Genomic DNA, 18,489 nt, shown 5'->3' on the forward strand with positions numbered 1-18,489 from the left:
TGACTCATGAGACATGATAATACTTTCTGGCCTGTTATTTAGCATGGGAAGAGACCTGGGGGTTGCCTCATCTGAGAAGTCTGGCCTCAGAATAGCCCTCCAGCTCTGGGCCAGGAAACAGTCTGTGGAAATAATAGCTGTGGGGGCTGCTCATTAAGCATCCACGGTATGCCAGATCCTATACAGATCCCGTAACAGAAACCGCCTCTTCCCTCAAAGCTCTTAGACCATTTTTCTGCAATGGCCACAACCTGTATGCAGGGCCAGCAGAACCCTAGTAGAAGCCTGGTAGGTTTACCCACAGAGGTGTGGCCGTGGCCGAGTCATCCACACCGAAAATGTTGTGGCTGGTTCCAGAGGTGAGATTTTTTCCTTCCACATCCTAAGAGATTGACTCACAATGGAGCCCTTGAGTGGTTGCTCTTATAGAACGTGGCTCTGAACCTCTTAGAAGAGCCTTAGCAGGGTAATAAAGGTAGAATGGGGCATTTCTGTGGTTTTACTTATCCTGTGCTCAGTGCCTCTGAAAATCAGACATCCCTTTTTTGACTTTACCAACGTGAAAGCAGAACCAACAGAATTAAAAATGTCCCCAATATTCTTTCTCTCCAGGCATAACCTATAAGCCATGGATGGCTTCCTGTCCCTTGAATCTGGAGGCTGAGAGTCAACATTGGCTTTAAGATTCCTCCTTGTTCGTCCTGTTTACATAAATGATGCCGTTATTTGAGACACACACCAGACACACTGCATTTTCTTTCTAATTTCATTTGACCTTGTTGGGACAAACAAATCCTAATCAGCTGACAGGAGAAATCAGATGCTGCATTATCCTCTGTCCCCTAGCAAAGTATTTCCTTCTGTTTATGCCAAATCATGCAATTAAATGAAGGGCATGTTGGCCTCATGGTGAACCAAGTGCCAGAATGACCGGGGAGCGATTTGACAAACAGGGCAGAGAGAAACGCAGCAGGCATTCACAGGAAATTGTATTAGTTGCCCAAGGAGACCCGAAAGCCACAAACATCACCAGAGTGGCAGGACAGAAACAAGGCCTAGTGGTTCTCGAGTGGGCAGTAGCCTGATCCCATCACAATCCAAGAACAGGAGCTCACCCCACAGTCAGCCTGCCTTTCCAGCGACTTCAGGGACCAGTGCTTGGAAAGGACTATAACACATGTGGGGTGGGCGTCTCTCTGATACCGATCACCCATCACCTATTCTATTTCATATTTTCTGCAACATCAATTTTTCATTCTAAAATATTTTATCTTTGGGGATCCCTGGGTGGCGCAGTGGTTTGGCGCTTGCCTTTGGCCCAGGGCGCGATCCTGGAGACCCGGGATCGAATCCCATGTCGGGCTCTCGGTGCATGGAGCCTGCTTCTCCCTCTGCCTGTGTCTCTGCCTCTCTCTCTCTCTCTCTGTGACTATCATAAATAAATAAAAATTTAAAAAAAACATAAAGTTAAAATATTTTATCTTTAAATAAAAGTAATGCTTCACACACGTGACAAAAATGCATGACATCCAGAAGGCTATAAAATGACCCTCCCTAATCCCTTTTCCCCAGAGATAACCACTATTAACTCTTTTTTCTGGATCCTTCTGGGGGGAAAATGGCTTCATATACCTGAATACAGTGTATAGGCTCAAGAACAATTTACTAGGCACAGTGTCCTGCATTGTTGTTTATTTTTCCCTTAATAACACATCTTTGCACGTTGGTCTAGTCCATCCAAGGACCAGTATTTCTGGGTTATTGCAATATCCTCCTAGCTGATTTTCCTGCTTCTACCCTAACCCTCTATAGTTCATTCAAGAGGGTTCCTGCTGGAAGAAAAATCGGATCATGTCTCTATTCAGAACTGTCTGGTGTCTCTGACTTGTTCTAAGAACAAAAACTAAGCTTGCTACCACCACCTGCTTCCCTAAGTCCACCCACTATAAACTCCTTGCCTCACTATGTTCTAGTCATGCTACTCATCTAGCCCATAGTCCTACCTCAGGACCTTTGCATCTGCTATTCCCTCTACTTAAAGTATACACATTTATTTTTCTGCCCCTCTTTGCATGATCTCCTCTTGCTTATCATTTTTTAATTTCAGATTAAAAAAAGCATAAAAGCAGTGGGGGAATCCCTGTTTTTTTTCCTTCATACACTTTAGTACCATCAGAACATTATCACATTCAATTATTTGTTTACTTGTCTCCTGTCTCCCCTGCCACACACATACTGGAATGGCAACTCCATGAAGAAAGCAGGCATTTTGTCTGTCTTTTCACCACTACATCCCCAATAGCTAGACCAGTGGTTCTCAAACTTGGACATGCATCAGAATCACCTGGTGGGTTTATTAAGAAGCGTATTGGTGGGTTCCAACTCCAAAGCTTCTAATTCAGGAGGTCTAGGGTGGGCCTGGAAATATGCACATCTAACAAGTACCTGGGTGATGGTGAAATGGCTGGTCCAGGGACCACACTTTTAGAACCCCCAGTCTAGACCACGCCTGCCACACAGTGGTTGTTGCATATTTATTTGGTACATGAATGCCTGAGTCTGTACACAGGGGTCTGCCACCTTCTTTGTCCTGCCAGTTTCCTTTCCACTTCATCATTTATTCATAGTTATGACCATAAGCCTCCTCAAATTCTTTGACAAGAGGGCCCCACGTTTTGTTAGCCAAAATGATTTATCTCCACTGATTTGTCAGCAGATGAGTAAAAACATAAAGTTTTATAGGGTCCAAGCAGAGCCCGTGAGAGTCACCTCTTGTTCCCTGACTCAATAAACCATCAGACCAAAGGTAGTCAACTCTCACTTGACATGTGACAGAGGAATTCCCCCAGAAGCAATGGCTCAGGCCTCCCTTGTAATTGTTTAATAACTGTCCTCTTGGCTTGGATTCAGTTTCATGCACTGGAACACACATGCATAGTCTACCTGGACGCCAGATTATAAAAGGTAGAGAGCTCGTGGTTTTCCTGTGAGTCACAAAACCCCTGAGAATCTGACAAGATCTGTAACCCTTTTCCCCAGAAAAATCACACACACACACACACACACACACACACACACATTTTTTAAATATTTAATTCCTGGAAGTTACAAGATACCCCAAGTTCATTGTGGCCCTAAATTAAAACCTCCTGATTTAATAATTGGCTATCTGCCTGGCAAAACAAACAAAAACAACCTGGATCCTCAGTAGAGTATTTAAATTCCTGGTGATGCAGAGATTTGAATGTAAGAAGACCTACCTTAGAGGAAAACACTAGTTAATATGATTTATGATCTTAAGAACGGAGAATGCTTTTTGAAGCATGACTTGAAACCCGAAAATGAAAAAACAGAATAGTGAGATCTATTCCATAAAATTTTAAATGATCTACCCAGGAAAGAGGGGCGGGGGTCAGAACTCCTCGTCATGTAGTCTCTGTGGAGAAATCTAAGGATTCCGTCTTTTCCATCCATGTTCCTGCACCTTGGATTCTCTGGTGGCCTGTGGCTAAGTTCTGTGGGAGAAGACCTGAGCTTCTCTGAGCACACAGGGTGAGACCATATCCCTCAGTGAAGCTCTGTCACTAGCTTCATTGTATCATTAGCCATGGTTTGTGTTTTTAAACAAGTTAGAGATAAAATTCACATACCATACAGTTCACCCATTTAAAGTAAACAGTTAAATGGTTTCAGTGTACTCACATGGTTGTGCAACCATCAGCACTAATTTTAGAACATTTTTGTCATCCTTTAAAAGAAACCCCATACACAGTAGCAATCCCTTCCCATTCCTCTTTCCTGCCAGGCATAGGCAACCACTCCCCTGCTTTCTGTCTCTATAGAATGGCCTGTTCTGGCCATTTCATAGAAATGGAATCATATGGGGATGCCTGGGTGGCTCAGTGGTTGAGCATCTGCCTTTGGCTCAGGTTATGATCCTGGGGTCCTGGGGTTGAGTCCACATCGGGCTCCCTGCAGGGAGCCTGCTTCTCCCTCTGCCTATGTCTCTGCCTCTCTCTCTGTGTCTCTCATGAATAAATAATAAAAATCGGAAGGAAGGAAGGAAGGAAGGAAGGAAGGAAGGAAGGAAGGAAGGAAAGAAAGAAAGAAAGAAGGAAGAAAAGAGAAAGAAAGAAAGAAAAAAAGAAAGAAAGAAAGAAAGAGAAAGAAAGAAAGAAAGAAAGAAAGAAAGAAGAAAGAAAGAAAGAAAGAAAGAAAGAAAGAAAGAAAGAAAGAAAGAAAGAAAGAAAAAGAAAGAAAGAAAGAAAAGAAAGAAAGAAATGGAGTCATACAGTATGGGCTTTTTTCTCTTAAAAAGCATATTGTCTTTGAGGTTCATCAGTTAGGGCATGCACTGAAACTTCATCCCCAGTTCTTTCTGAGTAATAATATTTCATGGTACGGGTATGCCACATTTTATTTATCCATTCATCAGCTATGGATGTGTGGCTTGTTTCCCTGTTTGGGCTGTGACGAATGATGCGGCTATGAACATTTGTGTACAGATCTGGGTAGTTTTTGTGCGGACGTATAGTTTCATTTCTTTTGGGTCTAACGGGCTCTTCTTATTTAGCCTGTACCATTCTTTTGGTTTTGTTTCCCACAATAAACTTGAGAAGTGAGCAGGCTTGACCCCTAAGACCTCAGAGCCCTGCTAGCCCCAGTCTGGGCTCTTCTCTGCCTCTATGTAACCTGAGACCTGACTCAATCTCACCGTGCCTCAGTGTGAGAGCACTCTGACCCTCCCACGAGACATTGTGAGGATTAATGACATCAGTCAAGTAGGATCTGCTCTTGAGAAGATGCTAACCTGTATGAGTAGGTCAGTGTGCATCAAGGAAACCACATATCCGCCAAAATAAGGGCCTCACTGGCACCAAGGTGACACCATCAGACAAGAGGCCAGTGGCTGGATGTTTGAGACACAGGCGGTACAAAAAATACTCACCGTTTTCTCAAGATTTTGGTTCCCTTTGAGATCAGAATTTGGTTGCTTTCCATATCCTACAAGCTACCCTCTGAAGGTAGGAATGTCAGGGCCATCTGCCTAATGATGGGCAACCAGAAGGGCAAGCTTAAAGTCTAAAACCTGCTTTCCAGCTAACATGTCCTGAAAGACTACTACCTTCATTTAATAGAAAAATACCTCACTCTCTACAGAGCCCTAGATGTTATCTTCCTTCTGGGAAACTCATGTGCCCTGACCTTCTTTATGGCTTTTGGGATAGGTGAGTGTACCCCCTTGGTACAGCCTGATAAGGAACCCCCTATAGTGGTTCTGGGAGCCCCAGTGGTAGATGGGTCCAAATTCCAAGCTGACTCATGCCTGTTGACCAGTCACCAGTATCCCTTGGTCTTTAAAATCATGCAGCTGGGAGCTCCCCTGATAAACATGTCAATGACAAGTTTAATAGGAAATGAGATGGCAGGCGTGCCTGGGTTCTAACTCCCATGTCACTGCTTACTAGCTGTATGATATGGGACAAGTGACTTAGTTCTCAGAGACTCAGTTTTCCCATATGTTAAATGGGGATAATGGTAGGACTTGTCCTGAAGGGTCAATGAGGGTTACCTGAGATGATGCCCATGAGGGCAGCACACAGTTCAAGCTCAATCTATGTTTGCTGTAGTTATTATATTACTTTTAAGATTAAAAAAATACAGGACTTCAAGTAGCCTAGCCGTCCTCTCTCAGGTATTTAGGGAGGCTGGATTTCTCCTAGTCACTTAATTGGGCACCTGCTATGTATCAGTCACCACAGAGAGATGCGGGGGTTAAAACGAATTACCCCCAGGAGTGTAAAATTCAAGTTGAGAGAGAAAGTAAACCATACAGTAAACCACAGTAGTGACAGTCAGTGCCGTCCAGATTCAGAGTGGGAGATAGCAGAAAGGCTGGAACAGCGCAGGGAAGGCCTCAGAGGGGCAGCCGCACTGTGGCCGGTCCTTGAAAGGCCAGATGGGTTCACATCAGCAGGGCAGAGGGAGACACAAGCGGGCAAGGCTGGGTGAGGGGCAAAGGGAGATCCGTGTGTGCACAGGCAGGGTGGGGGCCCGGGTGGGTCTCGGTATGGTGAGTTGTCCAGGGACTGAGCCAGACACAAGCCTTCTGATGTCTTTTCCACTGTCTGGGGTCACTCCTAGTGAGATTCCATGGGGTCTTTATTTTATTTTTTTTCTGAGAGAGGCAGAGACACAGGCAGAGGGAGAAGCAAGTTCCGTGTGGGGAACCCAACGTGGGACTCGATCCCAGGATCCCAGGATTAGGACCTAAGCCAAAGACAGACGCTCAACCACTGAGCCCACGCAGGCGTCCCACCATGGGGTCTTTTAGTCACTTTTAATGATTATCCTTATTATGAAACTTTCTGTTATTCATTTTCACGGAGTGAGGAAGAGGAGCGATGTTGGAGGAGCTTTAACTCTTCATTCAGACGAGCACAAAAAGAGCACCCCAGAGCGGCAGGCATTGGCCCTGCTGTCCTGTATCCAGCCCCCTCTCCTAGGACGAGCATCCGGGTTGTCTTTGGGGACCCAGCCTTTCCCTGCTTTTGGTGCCTGTGGTTTTGGGTGGGGATGACTCCACCCCTATGGCAGGGATGGGCAAGGCGCCCACACTGGTTCAGTGAGATGTGACTCTGAGACTCTAGATTCTTGCAAACGGGCAGTGTGCCTGTTCTTCCAGGGTGGCTGTACTGGGAGGGTGTCAGCCTGGAGCTGCTGGTGGCCATCTCGCCACTGCCGTTGGTGAGCCCTCCTGGAATGGAATAACCCAGGGATGCAGAGCCAAGAAATGGTCAGAGACAGAGTCAGGACACCATCGTATGGGCACCTGGATGCCACCATACCAAAGCTTTTTCAGTGACATGAAAAGTCAAACTGGGCTTCAGTCTATTGTCACTAAAAGCATCCTGATTCACTGGAGTAGTTATCTTGCTCCTACTTACATTCCATTGACTGCTTCTCAGCATAGATATTTGTGGTCCATCGTCAAGGGGTGGTATGTAACAAGGGTTAGTGTTCTGCGTGTGCAAGTGATGGTGACATCTGCACGCATCCCCAGAAAGGCACCCGTGCACGTCGTGTGCTTAGGAGGGAAAACCAAGACTGTGAAACTTTGTCTTCTTCATCCCTTGACTCTGCTTCCAGAGCAATTCTCCCCAAACCCTGCATTGTATTCCTCTTGTTCTCAACCAAAGAAATGAGTTCTTGGATCCGTTAAGTGTGTTTTGCAGGGTTCTAAGAAGTCAGGAAGAGGTGTGGAAGGGGTGAGGAGAGAGAAAGCTCTGCGTGTCCCCTGTGTGTTTTTTCCCTTTTGCCCAATAGTTAGGAATGAGCCGACATCCTTTTATTTCCTATTACGTGCAGGGCTTTTTAAAACTAAGCATTAACTCTACTATAATGGGTTTGTCTCATGATTTCTTGGAAAACATCTTGGATCTGAGCAAAGATAATTCACTTGGTGGGAATCATTTCCTGCTTCCCCTGCTAGGAACTAGATCTAGCTGTTCCTCCTGGGAGCAAATTGGCCTTAAGTGAGAGAGGAGAGTACAGGTATTTTAAGCTAGCATCCATCGTGGGGATTCAAGCCTGCCGCGACCCGGATCAGGGAGGAGAAGAGCAAGAAGCAGGGCAGGGGAGAGCACTGGTGCCTGACACAAGCAGGATGACAAGCATGGCATCTGGAGTTAGAGCCCCTCGGAGAAGCTGCTGCACTCACCTCTTTGCCTCAGCTCTGGGGCGCCTTCCCTCCAGCCTCGGGTGCCCCCGGGTGCCCACCGGTGCCCACAGGTACCCACGCGGCCCTAGCAGGAGCACTGCAGGTGAGCCGCAGGGTGAAGGCAGTTCCCATTCCCCATCAGAAGGGAGTGTCCACCGAAAGGAGGCGATGCCCTTTCTTACTCCCCTGGACTTGAGCCTGCTGGTTCTGTAAGTCCTGTCTTTCCTGCTCCCTGTCTGGTGTGAGTGGACCTCAGGGGAGTCCTAAGAGAAGGGTTGAGTGCAGAGCGCACCCCCCCACCCCCCGCCCTGATACAGGTTGTTTTCCTGGCCGGCCTGGAGAGCCTCAAGAGGGAGGCAGCCGGGATCCCTGGGTGGCTCAGTGGTTTGGCACCTGCCTTCAGCCCAGGGTGTGATCCTGGAGTCCTGGGATCCAGTCCCATGTCGGGCTCCCTGCATGGAGCCTGCTTCTCCCACTGCCTGTGTCTCTGCCTCTCTCTCTCTTTCTATGTCTATCATGAATAAAAATAAATAAATAAATCTTTAAAAAAAAAAAAAGAGGGAGGCAGCTGAGTGGGAGGCTGCCCTCTTGGGACCGTCCCCCCCCCCCCCCCCGCCCCAGTGCGACCGATGCTGGTAGTACCCACAGAAAGCTCAAGGACAGGCACTTGTGTGTTTATTTCTCCCCTCTCATGTGATCTTATTTTTGGAATGGACACAAAAGCTATTTGGGGGCTGGACAGCTGCCAGGCGAAAGGACCGGTGTCTCATGCAGGTTGTCTGCCTGCCTCTCCCTGAACGAGACCCTCTTACCTTTCCCTGTCGAAGGCAGAACTCTGGGGGTCTCGCTCTGAACCTGACGTTTCATATAGCACAGCACTTAGCCCAAATTACTAATTTTAGGCCAACTAGTTTACCACCACCCCCTTTGAGGTTTCACAGGGTATAAATGTAATGAACAATGCCATCACTTGTATGTCTGAGGGCTGGTGGACCTGTCACCTACTCAACATAGATGTGTCCGTCACATATACACGATCTCAGACGTCAACAACCAGGTGGGACCTCAGGCCCAGGAGGTGGTCAGGAGCCAAGTCCAAGGACAGAGCAAGCCAGTAGCACTGAAGCGCCCTGATGCCCCCTCCCCCAATCCAGCTGTTTCTGCTTCTGACTCCTAACTTTATAACACTTAAAACATTTCAATGGCTTGGTTTTTCACCTCTGGTTTTTCCTCTTCAGACATGAATGGAAAGTTTTGAAACACTCATGCCTGACAAATGCTGTATCATCATCTGCACAATCCTCACTGTTACTTATTAAGTTCTTGCTACATGCCATTCCTGTGCGGGGCCCTCTTTCTGGGTTGGCTCATTTCTCCTCACAGCAGCCCTCTCTGGAAGATAATCTTGTTCCCACTGGACAGCCCAAGAAGCAGAGGCTGGGCAAGGTGGGCTTGCCCAGGAGAGATCTGAACCTCCATTTGTCATTTGATTCCAGAACAAGAGTTTTTGGCTACTTTGCTTACTTGTCTGCTGAAGCTATAAATTACCGAGATTTCACTATTGTTTTCATGTCCTTAGAGGAAAATCTTAAAAAATCTCACGGTTGATTCAGACACATGACTTCACTTCTCATGCTCTTTCCTAAACCCAGTCCTTGAAGGAGAGAGAATGAGGTTTTCATGTGTTTACAGTCTCAGGCCCTGATTCTAGATACAGGATGGAGAGTCTGTGGCCTCCAAGCTCCTCGAAGCCGATCTTCTATGAATAATTCATGGAGCAAACACAGGCACAGCAGAGAGGACTGGGCTGGCCTGGCCCCTCAGGGCTCCTCAGTGCATCTAGATGGAATTGCCCCTTTCTCCCCTACCTTGAGGGAGAGGACTAGAAATGGGGTCCAACAGCTTGTCCAACACTGCCCCCTTCGGGCCACTAGGCTGCATTACTCCCAGGATGGTGGTCAAAACTTCACAAGGGGGCTTGAAGGATTATTTTTAGAGAATCTGCTTCCGGATCCTCAGTTTCTTTAGAGGCTTTTTCCTAAAACTGATTTGCCTGAGAAAATTCCTGTGTTGATAATAATCCCTCCCTTACTGGAAAGCACACCCCTCGCCTCACAAATCTTACTAAAGTGCAGGTGCTCCAAATATAAAAATTTCCAGGTACAGTTGCCCAAACTGAAAACCTCCCTTAATGATTTAATTCAGCTTCCTTTAATGATTAATTAAGGTATTTTTTAGATTTGACTAAATTTGTTTCTTCCTTGATTTTGAAGAAAAGCACTGTGAAAGCAAACCATAGGGAATGATAGAAATAATAACAGATTGGAGTGCCTGGGTGGCTCAGCGGGTTGAGTGGCTGCTTTTGGTTGAGGTCATGATCCCGGGATCCTGGGATTGAGCCCTGCATTGGGCTCCCTGCTCAGTGGGGAGTCCGCTTCTCCCTCTGCACCTCCCCACCACTCTCTCTCTCTCAAATAAATAAAATCTTAAAAAAAAGAAATAATAACAGATTAATTGGTATATTAAAAGAATAATGTCATAACTTAATTTTTTATTCCCAATATTTACATTGTGCTGGAAGTCATTATCTTGAAGCCAAATGAACCTAATGATGAACATGTAACATATCAACTTTAAAATGTAGGTATAGGTAACATGGTTTTTCAGAGTTGTTTGAGAAGGCCCAGGAACAACCATGGTTGAAGATGGTTGGCCACTGCTGACCACAGATTGTTGTCTGTCCATCCAACAAATCGAGCACCTGCTATATGTCAGGCATTGTTTCAGGCACTAGATAGAAACACAATGAGCAATACCCTAACATGTTACATGCCAGATTCTTACTTGTGGCTACCTCTAGGGAGCTGAGTGAGGCAAACAGATTAACAATAATTACTCAAAGTAATAAAAAAATTCAACTTTGATAAGTACTACTAAGGAGGGGCATTTGGTGAGTAGAGAATGTAGAATGGAGAGTGACAAAAAATAATGATGATTGACCTGTTTCATAGAGAAGATATCAGGGAAGGTGACCCTAAGGAAATGACGTCTGAACCAAGAATAACACAGGTGCCAAAAAGACTATGAGAACCCAGGAAGAAGGCCCCAGTAGCATAGGAGGATTGGGAGAAGGATCAGCCATTATAGAGTAGGTTGTTTTTAGAAAGGACCTTTGCCTTTACACAAGTACAACCCATGTTATAAATTGGTGGTTCTCAACTGGGAGTGATGTACTTCCCAGGGGACATTTGGCAATTTCTGCAGACATATTTGGCTGCTGCAGCTGGGACTTTACTACTGGCATCTAGAGGGTGGAGACCACAGATGCTTCTAAACATTCTACAATATATAGGACAGTCCCCACAACAAAAGATGCTCCCCAAAGTCAATAGTCCTAAGGTTGAGAAATTCTGTTATAGATGAGGGCAGGGCAGGCCCACACATGTCTGCAGTGGATGTGAATTCATTTGTTCATTCATTCAACAAATACTAGGAGTGCTTGCTATGCTGGAGACCCGATTCTAGGTATATTTGAGGCATACCAAGTACCTTTTAACAAAAATTGTCACCTCAAATGGCCAGCCTGGTTATGTTCCTGTGACCCAGCCTAAAATTTTCACCATTCAAAGGGTGGCAAGATTGGTCTTACTGTCTGTAGAAAGAAGAGATAACAATGTATGGATATTATTAGAGATGGTCAGTGAGGCATTGTCTATAATAGTGGAAACAACCTAAATATCTGTCAATAGAGGAATGGTTACGTGCTTCTAGCACAGCCATATAGTAGCGCCCATTAAAAAGAAAGGAAACGGACAACCCCGGTGGCTCAGCGGTTTAGCACTGCCCTTGGCCCAGGGCGTGATCCTGGGGACCTGGGATCGAGTCCCATGTCCGGCTTCCTGCGTGGAGTCTGCTTCTCCCTCTGCCTGTCTCTCTCTCTCTCTCTCTCCTGATTAAATAAATAAAATCTTAAAAAAAAAAAAAAAAGGAAGGAAACAAGAGATGATACAGAAAAAAACCATGAAGATACTATTCACTGGAAAAAGTTTTGGAATAGCAGATAGAATATGATTGATGTGATTTATGTTTTCAAATTGGTTTATGTGTGTGTTTGCACATGCATGCAAGTACTGGAGAAGTTGTCACCAAATTCTAATAATGGCTACCTCTAAGAAGTGGAAAAACAACCCTGGAACATGTTCACTGAGAGTAGCCCTCTAGCTAATTTCCTCCTCTCCAGTTTATCCTCTCCAACATCCTACTACCAATATTCAACCAGTCATCAACTTCTAGAGATCCTTCGACTTCCAGGACAATATCTGTTCCTTATTCTTAAATCCAAAGCCCTCCCAAACTTGCCTCCAGCCAGTCTTCTTAGCCTGTCCCTCCCTTACCAGCCTGTCCCACCCCCACCTCTCCAGAGCTTCAGCCAGAGTGGATTCCTGGGAATTCATCATGCCACACTCTTTCAAGACAGGCTCACCTCTGTGCCTGAAAACAGTCCTCCTCTATTAGTCAGGATAGAGTAGGTTATACTGTGGTTATAACTGATCCCCAAATGTCAATGACCTAAAATAACAAAGATTTGTTTTTCTTTCTTTCTTTCTTTCTTTTTTTTTTTTAGGTTTATTTCTCATTAATGAATATCAACCTGGGGACACCTGGGTGGCTCAGTGGTTGAACGTCTGCCTTTGGCCCAGGGCATGATTCCAGGGTCCTGGGATCAAGTCCCATATTGTGCTCCCTGCAGGGAAGCTTTTCCCCTCTATCTCTCTCTGTGTGTCTCTCATGAATAAATGAAATCTTTAAAAAAATGAATATCAACCTGTCCATTTTCAGGTTGGCTGGGGAACTCTGCTCCATATCATCCTTAATCAAGGACCCAGAGCTCAAGAAGGTCAAGGAACTCCTGATCTCCACTTTAAGGTAGGAAGAAGGAGATATATTTACTAATACACTAGCACTAGATGCTACTTCTATTCACAAGTCCTATGGCCTCACCTAATATAAAGTGAGATGGAGAATTTCAATATGAAATCATTTTCCTTCTGCTCAAAGAACACTCCTTTTGTATCTACTGCTGTTAAAGAATCCTGAAAATGTCTTAATTTCACTTTTATTATACAGGCTGCTTTCACTGGTTATGGAATTCTAGGTTTTCTCTCAATACTTTCAAGCTCATTAAATTCTAATTTCTAGCTACTGTTATTTCTGTCAAGAAGTAAATTAACAGTCTATTCATTTTTTTTTTCAAGTAATGGTAGCTGCTTTTAACTTCTTTCTTTTCTCTTTGCCTTTGTTTTTCATCTTTTTTTTACCATGACATATGTAGATGTGGCTTTCTTTATATTTATTCTGCTTGGAGTTTCCAGGACTTCTGGACCCATGGCTTGATAGTTTTAGTCAATTTTGGCAATTATTTTTCTCTTCAAATATTACTACTGCTTTATTGTCTCTCTCTTCTCCTAGAACTTCAGTCTTCACTTTATCTTCCATATCTCTTATTCTCTCACAGCATTTTCCATTCTTTTGTCTCTTCAAGTTTCATTCTGAAATTTCCTTCTACCCTACTGCCCACTTCATCAGTTCTCCCTTTAACTGTGTCTAATCAGCTGTTAAACTCATCTACTGAGCTCTTTACTTTCATCATTATATTTTTTTAGTTCTACATTTCTATTTGGTTATTTTTCACATCATCATTGTCTTTTTTTTTTTTTTTTAAGTTTCTGGTTCTCTTTCAGAATTTGTTTTTTTTTTTTTTTAAGATTTTATTTATTTATTCATGAGAGACTCAGAGAGAGAGAGAGAGAGGCAGAGACATAGACAGAGGAAGAAGCAGGCTCCCTGCAAGGAGCCTGATACAGAACTCAATCCCAGGACCCTGGGATCACAACCTGAGCTGAAGGCAGATGCTTAACCACTGAGCCACACAGGTGTCCCTTGAATTTTTAATCTTTTATCTCCTTTGCATATTCTGTGCCTGATAATGCTAGTCACTGCAGTTTTCTGGGGGTGTTTCTATAGTAGTTGTTTCTACTGGATCTCATTAATATTGTCTTTTTTCCTTATGTGCCAGGTTACTTTCATGTGTGCAGCAATTGTGTGTGAAGAATTGTTTGTAGAAGTAACATGAGATCTTAATGTGTTCTATTCGTCCAGAGAGTATTTACATTTGCTTCTGTTAGGCACTTGGGAATATTAGCAATATAGGATCACCATAATCCAATTAGGGTAAAGCTGAGCCCCTGCAAAATGTGGTCTATTACTTATTCATTCAGTCTTAAGAAGGCCCTCACCTAACATGAGGGACTACATGGTCCCCTCTCCTTTGGTTGGCACTGGATTTCAACTTTTGTTCCCTTTGGATGCAAAACTGCCTCCATGCTGCTTAGCCTCCCAGCTTCTTAGTTGTCTCTTCTAGAAGCAGCAAATATCCCAAGGGGAAAAGATGCCTCAGTTGTTGGGCTTGCCTCCCCAAATGCCAGTCTTTTCCCACATCTTTGTTTAGCATCTTTTCATTATCTTTTTAACACTTCGATGCCCTTCAATTGATTTTATTTTTATTTTGTCCAGCCTTTGTAATTGTCCTCAGCAGGAGAGCAGGCCCCAGTGATCTAGTCTCCTGTTACCAGATGGTAGGAAACAGAAATGTGGGGAACTGGTCGGGTACATGTGCACGTGCATACTGTGTGAGTACTGGGCACTGGGGTTAACTAGAGAGCATGAGCCTTTTTTGCCTTATGGAAACAAGAGTCTTATGTTGCCAGATTTTTCAATTTTTTTTTTTCAAAAGAAGTAGGAAATGTAGGCTTTTTAAATGTGAAATCGCAATTTTCAATGGTGGCTAAAAAAAAAAATTAACCCTCAGGAAACAGAACAAGACACATTTGCAGTTCAAATCCAGTTTGAAACATCTGAACTATAGTATGTGTTGATGGGTTAAAGGTGGTCATCTTCCACCATTAACCTTAGCTCCCAGTAGTCCAGGCTGCTGTGAATAAACCCTAGTCCCTCATACAGAAAAAAAAAAATAAGATTTTGAAACCAATTTATGTCTTCACTGAAATCTCTTAAAAATGCCAACAGGGAGGACGCATTCTATTCATAACACCAATTTTTTTCTGGAAAACCTCCTCCCCTCTCTCTCCCAAATCCTCCTTATGACAGCCCACCAGCTACTACAATCCCCTTTATCTCTTAAATTCCCCCCAGTTCATTGCATCTCTGGCTTTTAGCTCTCTTATCCTCCCTCTTTCTGATCTATTCTACTTTCCCTAGCAGGTAATTCCCTGCCTTTTCTTCAGTGGACTCAAGAAGCCATCCCCGCCCACAGCACCGGGTGACTCAGAATCCCTTCCAGCGTTTTCCTATATTCTACACAAGAAAGCCTCCAAAACCTAGCTGCCAAGATTAATCCTCCTTCACAGGAAGTGGGGGTGGGGAGACATGACGCTGTAAATACCCTAAAATCTGTATTTTTTTCCCCATTCCATCAGCTATGCCATCTGGGATGGGGTGAAGCCAGGACGCGATGTCATTTGCAAAGGAAGCAGAGCTGATTTCCAGGATGCTTTGGCATCAAGTTGGGTTTTCAGATGGCTGCCATTTCCTTGTCATTTACATTCTCTTGAAAGGACAGTGCCCCCGCACAAACCTCTTGCAAATGAGGAGGGAGAAGCCAGAAGGAAGAGAAATCAAATGTGGACTTTTCCTGATTTGTCTAATAATAGAAAGTTGGCAAAGCATGTCACAGAATAGAAAGTATTTGATAAAAATAGCATCTGTTAAGCCTGGGACTCAAGCTGGAGATGCATGGAAATAAAATTTATTCCTTTCTTGAATGTTCCCCAACTAGTATCACAATTCTGTCTCCTTCATTAATGAGAGAGGTTTAAAATGCTACTTTCTGTGACCAAAATGCCTCTCTTTCCCAACACTGAAGGTGGAGGAGGTGCTGGCTGAATTAAGGAAAGCACTAAACTGAGAGACTGCCTCTGGCCAGTCGGGTGCGGCTCTACCAACCCACCCTTGACTTTGAGACGTGGTGTCAGGGGCACTCCCTTAGTACCAGCTTGCGAGATGGGACATCTGGGAGAAGGTTTTCCGGACAAGCCAGTGTCACTGACTCACAGGAGCCTAATTGATAATCATAATTGTGTAGTATTATTACTTTCCCAGAGGGAAGTCTCTGGCCAGGCGGCCCTCAGTAAAAAGGAAAAAAAAAGAGCAACCCAGAGACGTATGTCCTCTCCTTCACAAAGCTGCTCCTCAAGGTGTTTGGGGCTTTCACATTTTTCTCCTGCTACTGAGGACCCCCAACGGTGTCCCCTCAGTTCAGGACAGGAACACGAGATTGGGCCCTTCTCAAAGCACGTCCTATATATAGCCCAGTGAACTCTCCTCCTCATGAGTGTCATCTGTGTCACCCACTCTTCTGGGTCCCAGCCGTTTGATGCCTTGCTGGAAACAGTCTTTTACTGAAAAGCAAAACGGAGCCAAACTAACAGTAGAAGAGAACAAGTGATCAAGTGGCCCCTATTAAATGACCTACATTTTTAATATATTTAAAAAAAATTGTGATGGGGTACTTGGCTGGCTCAATGTGCCTCTTGATCTTGGGGCTGTGAGTTTGAGCCCCATGTTGAGTGTAGAGATTAAAAATAAAATCTTTTAAAAATGCTAAAAAACTACGGGTGTCTGGGCGGCTGAGTTGGTTAAGTGTCTGACTCTTGATTTCAGCTCAGGTCTTGATCTCTGGGTTGTGAGTTCAGGCCCCATGTTGGGCATGTAGCCTACTTTAAATAAGGAGAAAAAGAGGGGTACCTGGGTGGCTCAGTTGGTGGGGCTTCCAACTCTTGATTTCACCTCAGGTCATGATCTCAGGGTTGTGAGATGGAGCCCTGAGTGGGGCTCTGTGATGAGCGTGGAGCCTGCTTGGGGTTTTCTCTCTTACCCTCTCCCTCTGCCCCTCCTTCTCCTTGCAATCTCACATTCTCTGTCTCTAAAAAAATAAAAGGGGGGAGGGAAGGACCAAAGAAAGGTAAAAAATTAAAAACTAAAAATTGTGATAAAGTACATATGATCTAAAATTTCCTATTTTAACCATTTTCAAGTGTACAGTTCAGTGGCATTCAGTACCTTCATGTTCTCATGCAACCATCACCATCCTCTATCTCCAGAACTCCCTTCATCTTTTTTTTTAAAAGATTTTATTTATTTATTCATGAGAGAGAGAGAGAGAGAGAGAGAGAGAGAGGCAGAGACACAGGGAGAAGCAGGCTCCATGCAGGGAGCCTGATCTGGGACTCGATCCCAGGACTCCAGGATCATGCCCTGGACCAAAGGCAGGCGCTCAACCACTGAGCCACCCAGGGATCCCCCCCTTTTTCTTTAAGTTTAAATGATTTTATTTTCACACAACCTACATGACATTTTTCCCTTAAAAACAATGTCTCTAATCCAAATAAATCAAAGTCAAACTAAATGAAGAGTTTGAGAGGACATCACCCTAAGTCCTGGTGATGTGCATGAAAAGCAGCAGCAGTTATGCCAACAGGGGATAGATCTAAAGTAATAGCCACAATTATTCACATTTTTCCATTTCTAAACTATCCTTAAAGAAAGTCGTATCAGAGGTCACACCATCCTCACAGTAGTCCAGCAGAGCAACCATGCCATCTGGGTTTGTGTTCCCATCAACAAACAGCTGGTCGTTTTTGCAAATAGTAAGGATATGCTCGATTTGTTCTGCAGCCTGGGTCTCTGTTTTTCGTTTGCCTGTGGTTGAGTTCATGTTGTCTTTGCTGCGCTTCTTATAGGCTTCTTAACATGAAGCTGGTGTCCTGCAAGTGATAGTTCCTAAAGTATCAACACCAGTGACTGCTTCTGGTACCCTCGCTCTCAGGTTTTTAGTGGAGGCGTTGCCACAAATGAGTAAGTCAGCAGTGTTACCCTCCGTCCTACTGACCAGCTTCTCCTCCACCTCCAGGGGCACCTCCGGGAGCCCACCCCCAAGCTCCTGAATCTTCATGTCTGAGGACTTATCATCATCGTGGATGAGATTGAAAAACAGGATCATAACAGCAGGTGGAGGGTGGAGACAGATGAGGATGGCTCTAGGTGAACAGGAGCCCAAGGCCTGGAGGGAGTGGTCCAGCCTGGGCAGTACCCCAGCAGGGTAGGGGGGCAGGTAGGGAACAGGCAGAAAAGGAGAGTTCTTTCTATCTTGCAAAACAAACTCCATGCCCTTAGACAACAGATTCCCAGTGCTCCCTCCCCGCAGCCCCTGGCAAACATCGTTCTGCTTTCTGTCTCTATGATTTCGACTATTGTATGTGTCACCTATGAATGGAAACATACAGTAGTTGTCCTTTTGTGACTGCCTAATTTCACTTAGCACAACGTCCTGAACTTTCATCCATGTCGTGACATGTGTCAACATTTCCTTCCTCTTTAAGGCTGAATACTATTCCATTGTACGTATAAACCATATTGTGTTTTTCCATTGAGCCATTGATGGACACTTAGGTTGCTTCCATGTTCTGGCTGCTGTGAATAACGCTATGATGAACATTAGGTGCTCTTTTCAAGATTGTTTTGACTGATTTGTGGGTTTTTTAAAAAAGATTTTATGTATTTATTTGAGAGAGAGAGAGCACAAGTCGGGGGGAGGGCTAGTGGGAGAAGCAGACCCCCACTGAGCATGGAGCCCAATGCGGGGCTCGATCCCAGGACCCCAGGATCATGACTTCAGCCAAAGGCAGATGTTT

At 44.6% G+C, this 18,489-nt stretch overlaps 1 protein-coding gene across 6 annotated transcripts in view; it reads left to right on the forward strand.

Moving 5' to 3' along the window:
- LOC121496848 overlaps positions 1-18,489 on the forward strand; it is a 235,849-nt gene that overhangs the window by 174,238 nt on the left and 43,122 nt on the right. For 2 of the 6 annotated variants that reach the window (XR_005989355.1, XM_041765618.1), the window contains 2 exons: positions 12,560-12,646; positions 17,539-17,653. Coding sequence is in view for 4 of the 6 variants with exons in the window: in XM_041765618.1 (XP_041621552.1) it covers positions 12,560-12,646; positions 17,539-17,572 (121 nt within the window). In the remaining 2 variants the exon portion in view is untranslated. Of the gene's footprint in view, positions 1-12,559; positions 12,647-14,998; positions 15,196-15,216; positions 15,979-17,538; positions 17,654-18,489 lie in introns of those variants that run through there. The other 4 variants (XM_041765617.1, XM_041765619.1, XM_041765620.1 and 1 more) reach the window with 4 other exon arrangements.

The sequence above is a fragment of the Vulpes lagopus genome, chromosome 8, assembly GCF_018345385.1.
Source record: "Vulpes lagopus strain Blue_001 chromosome 8, ASM1834538v1, whole genome shotgun sequence".
NCBI classification, from domain to species: domain Eukaryota; kingdom Metazoa; phylum Chordata; class Mammalia; order Carnivora; family Canidae; genus Vulpes; species Vulpes lagopus.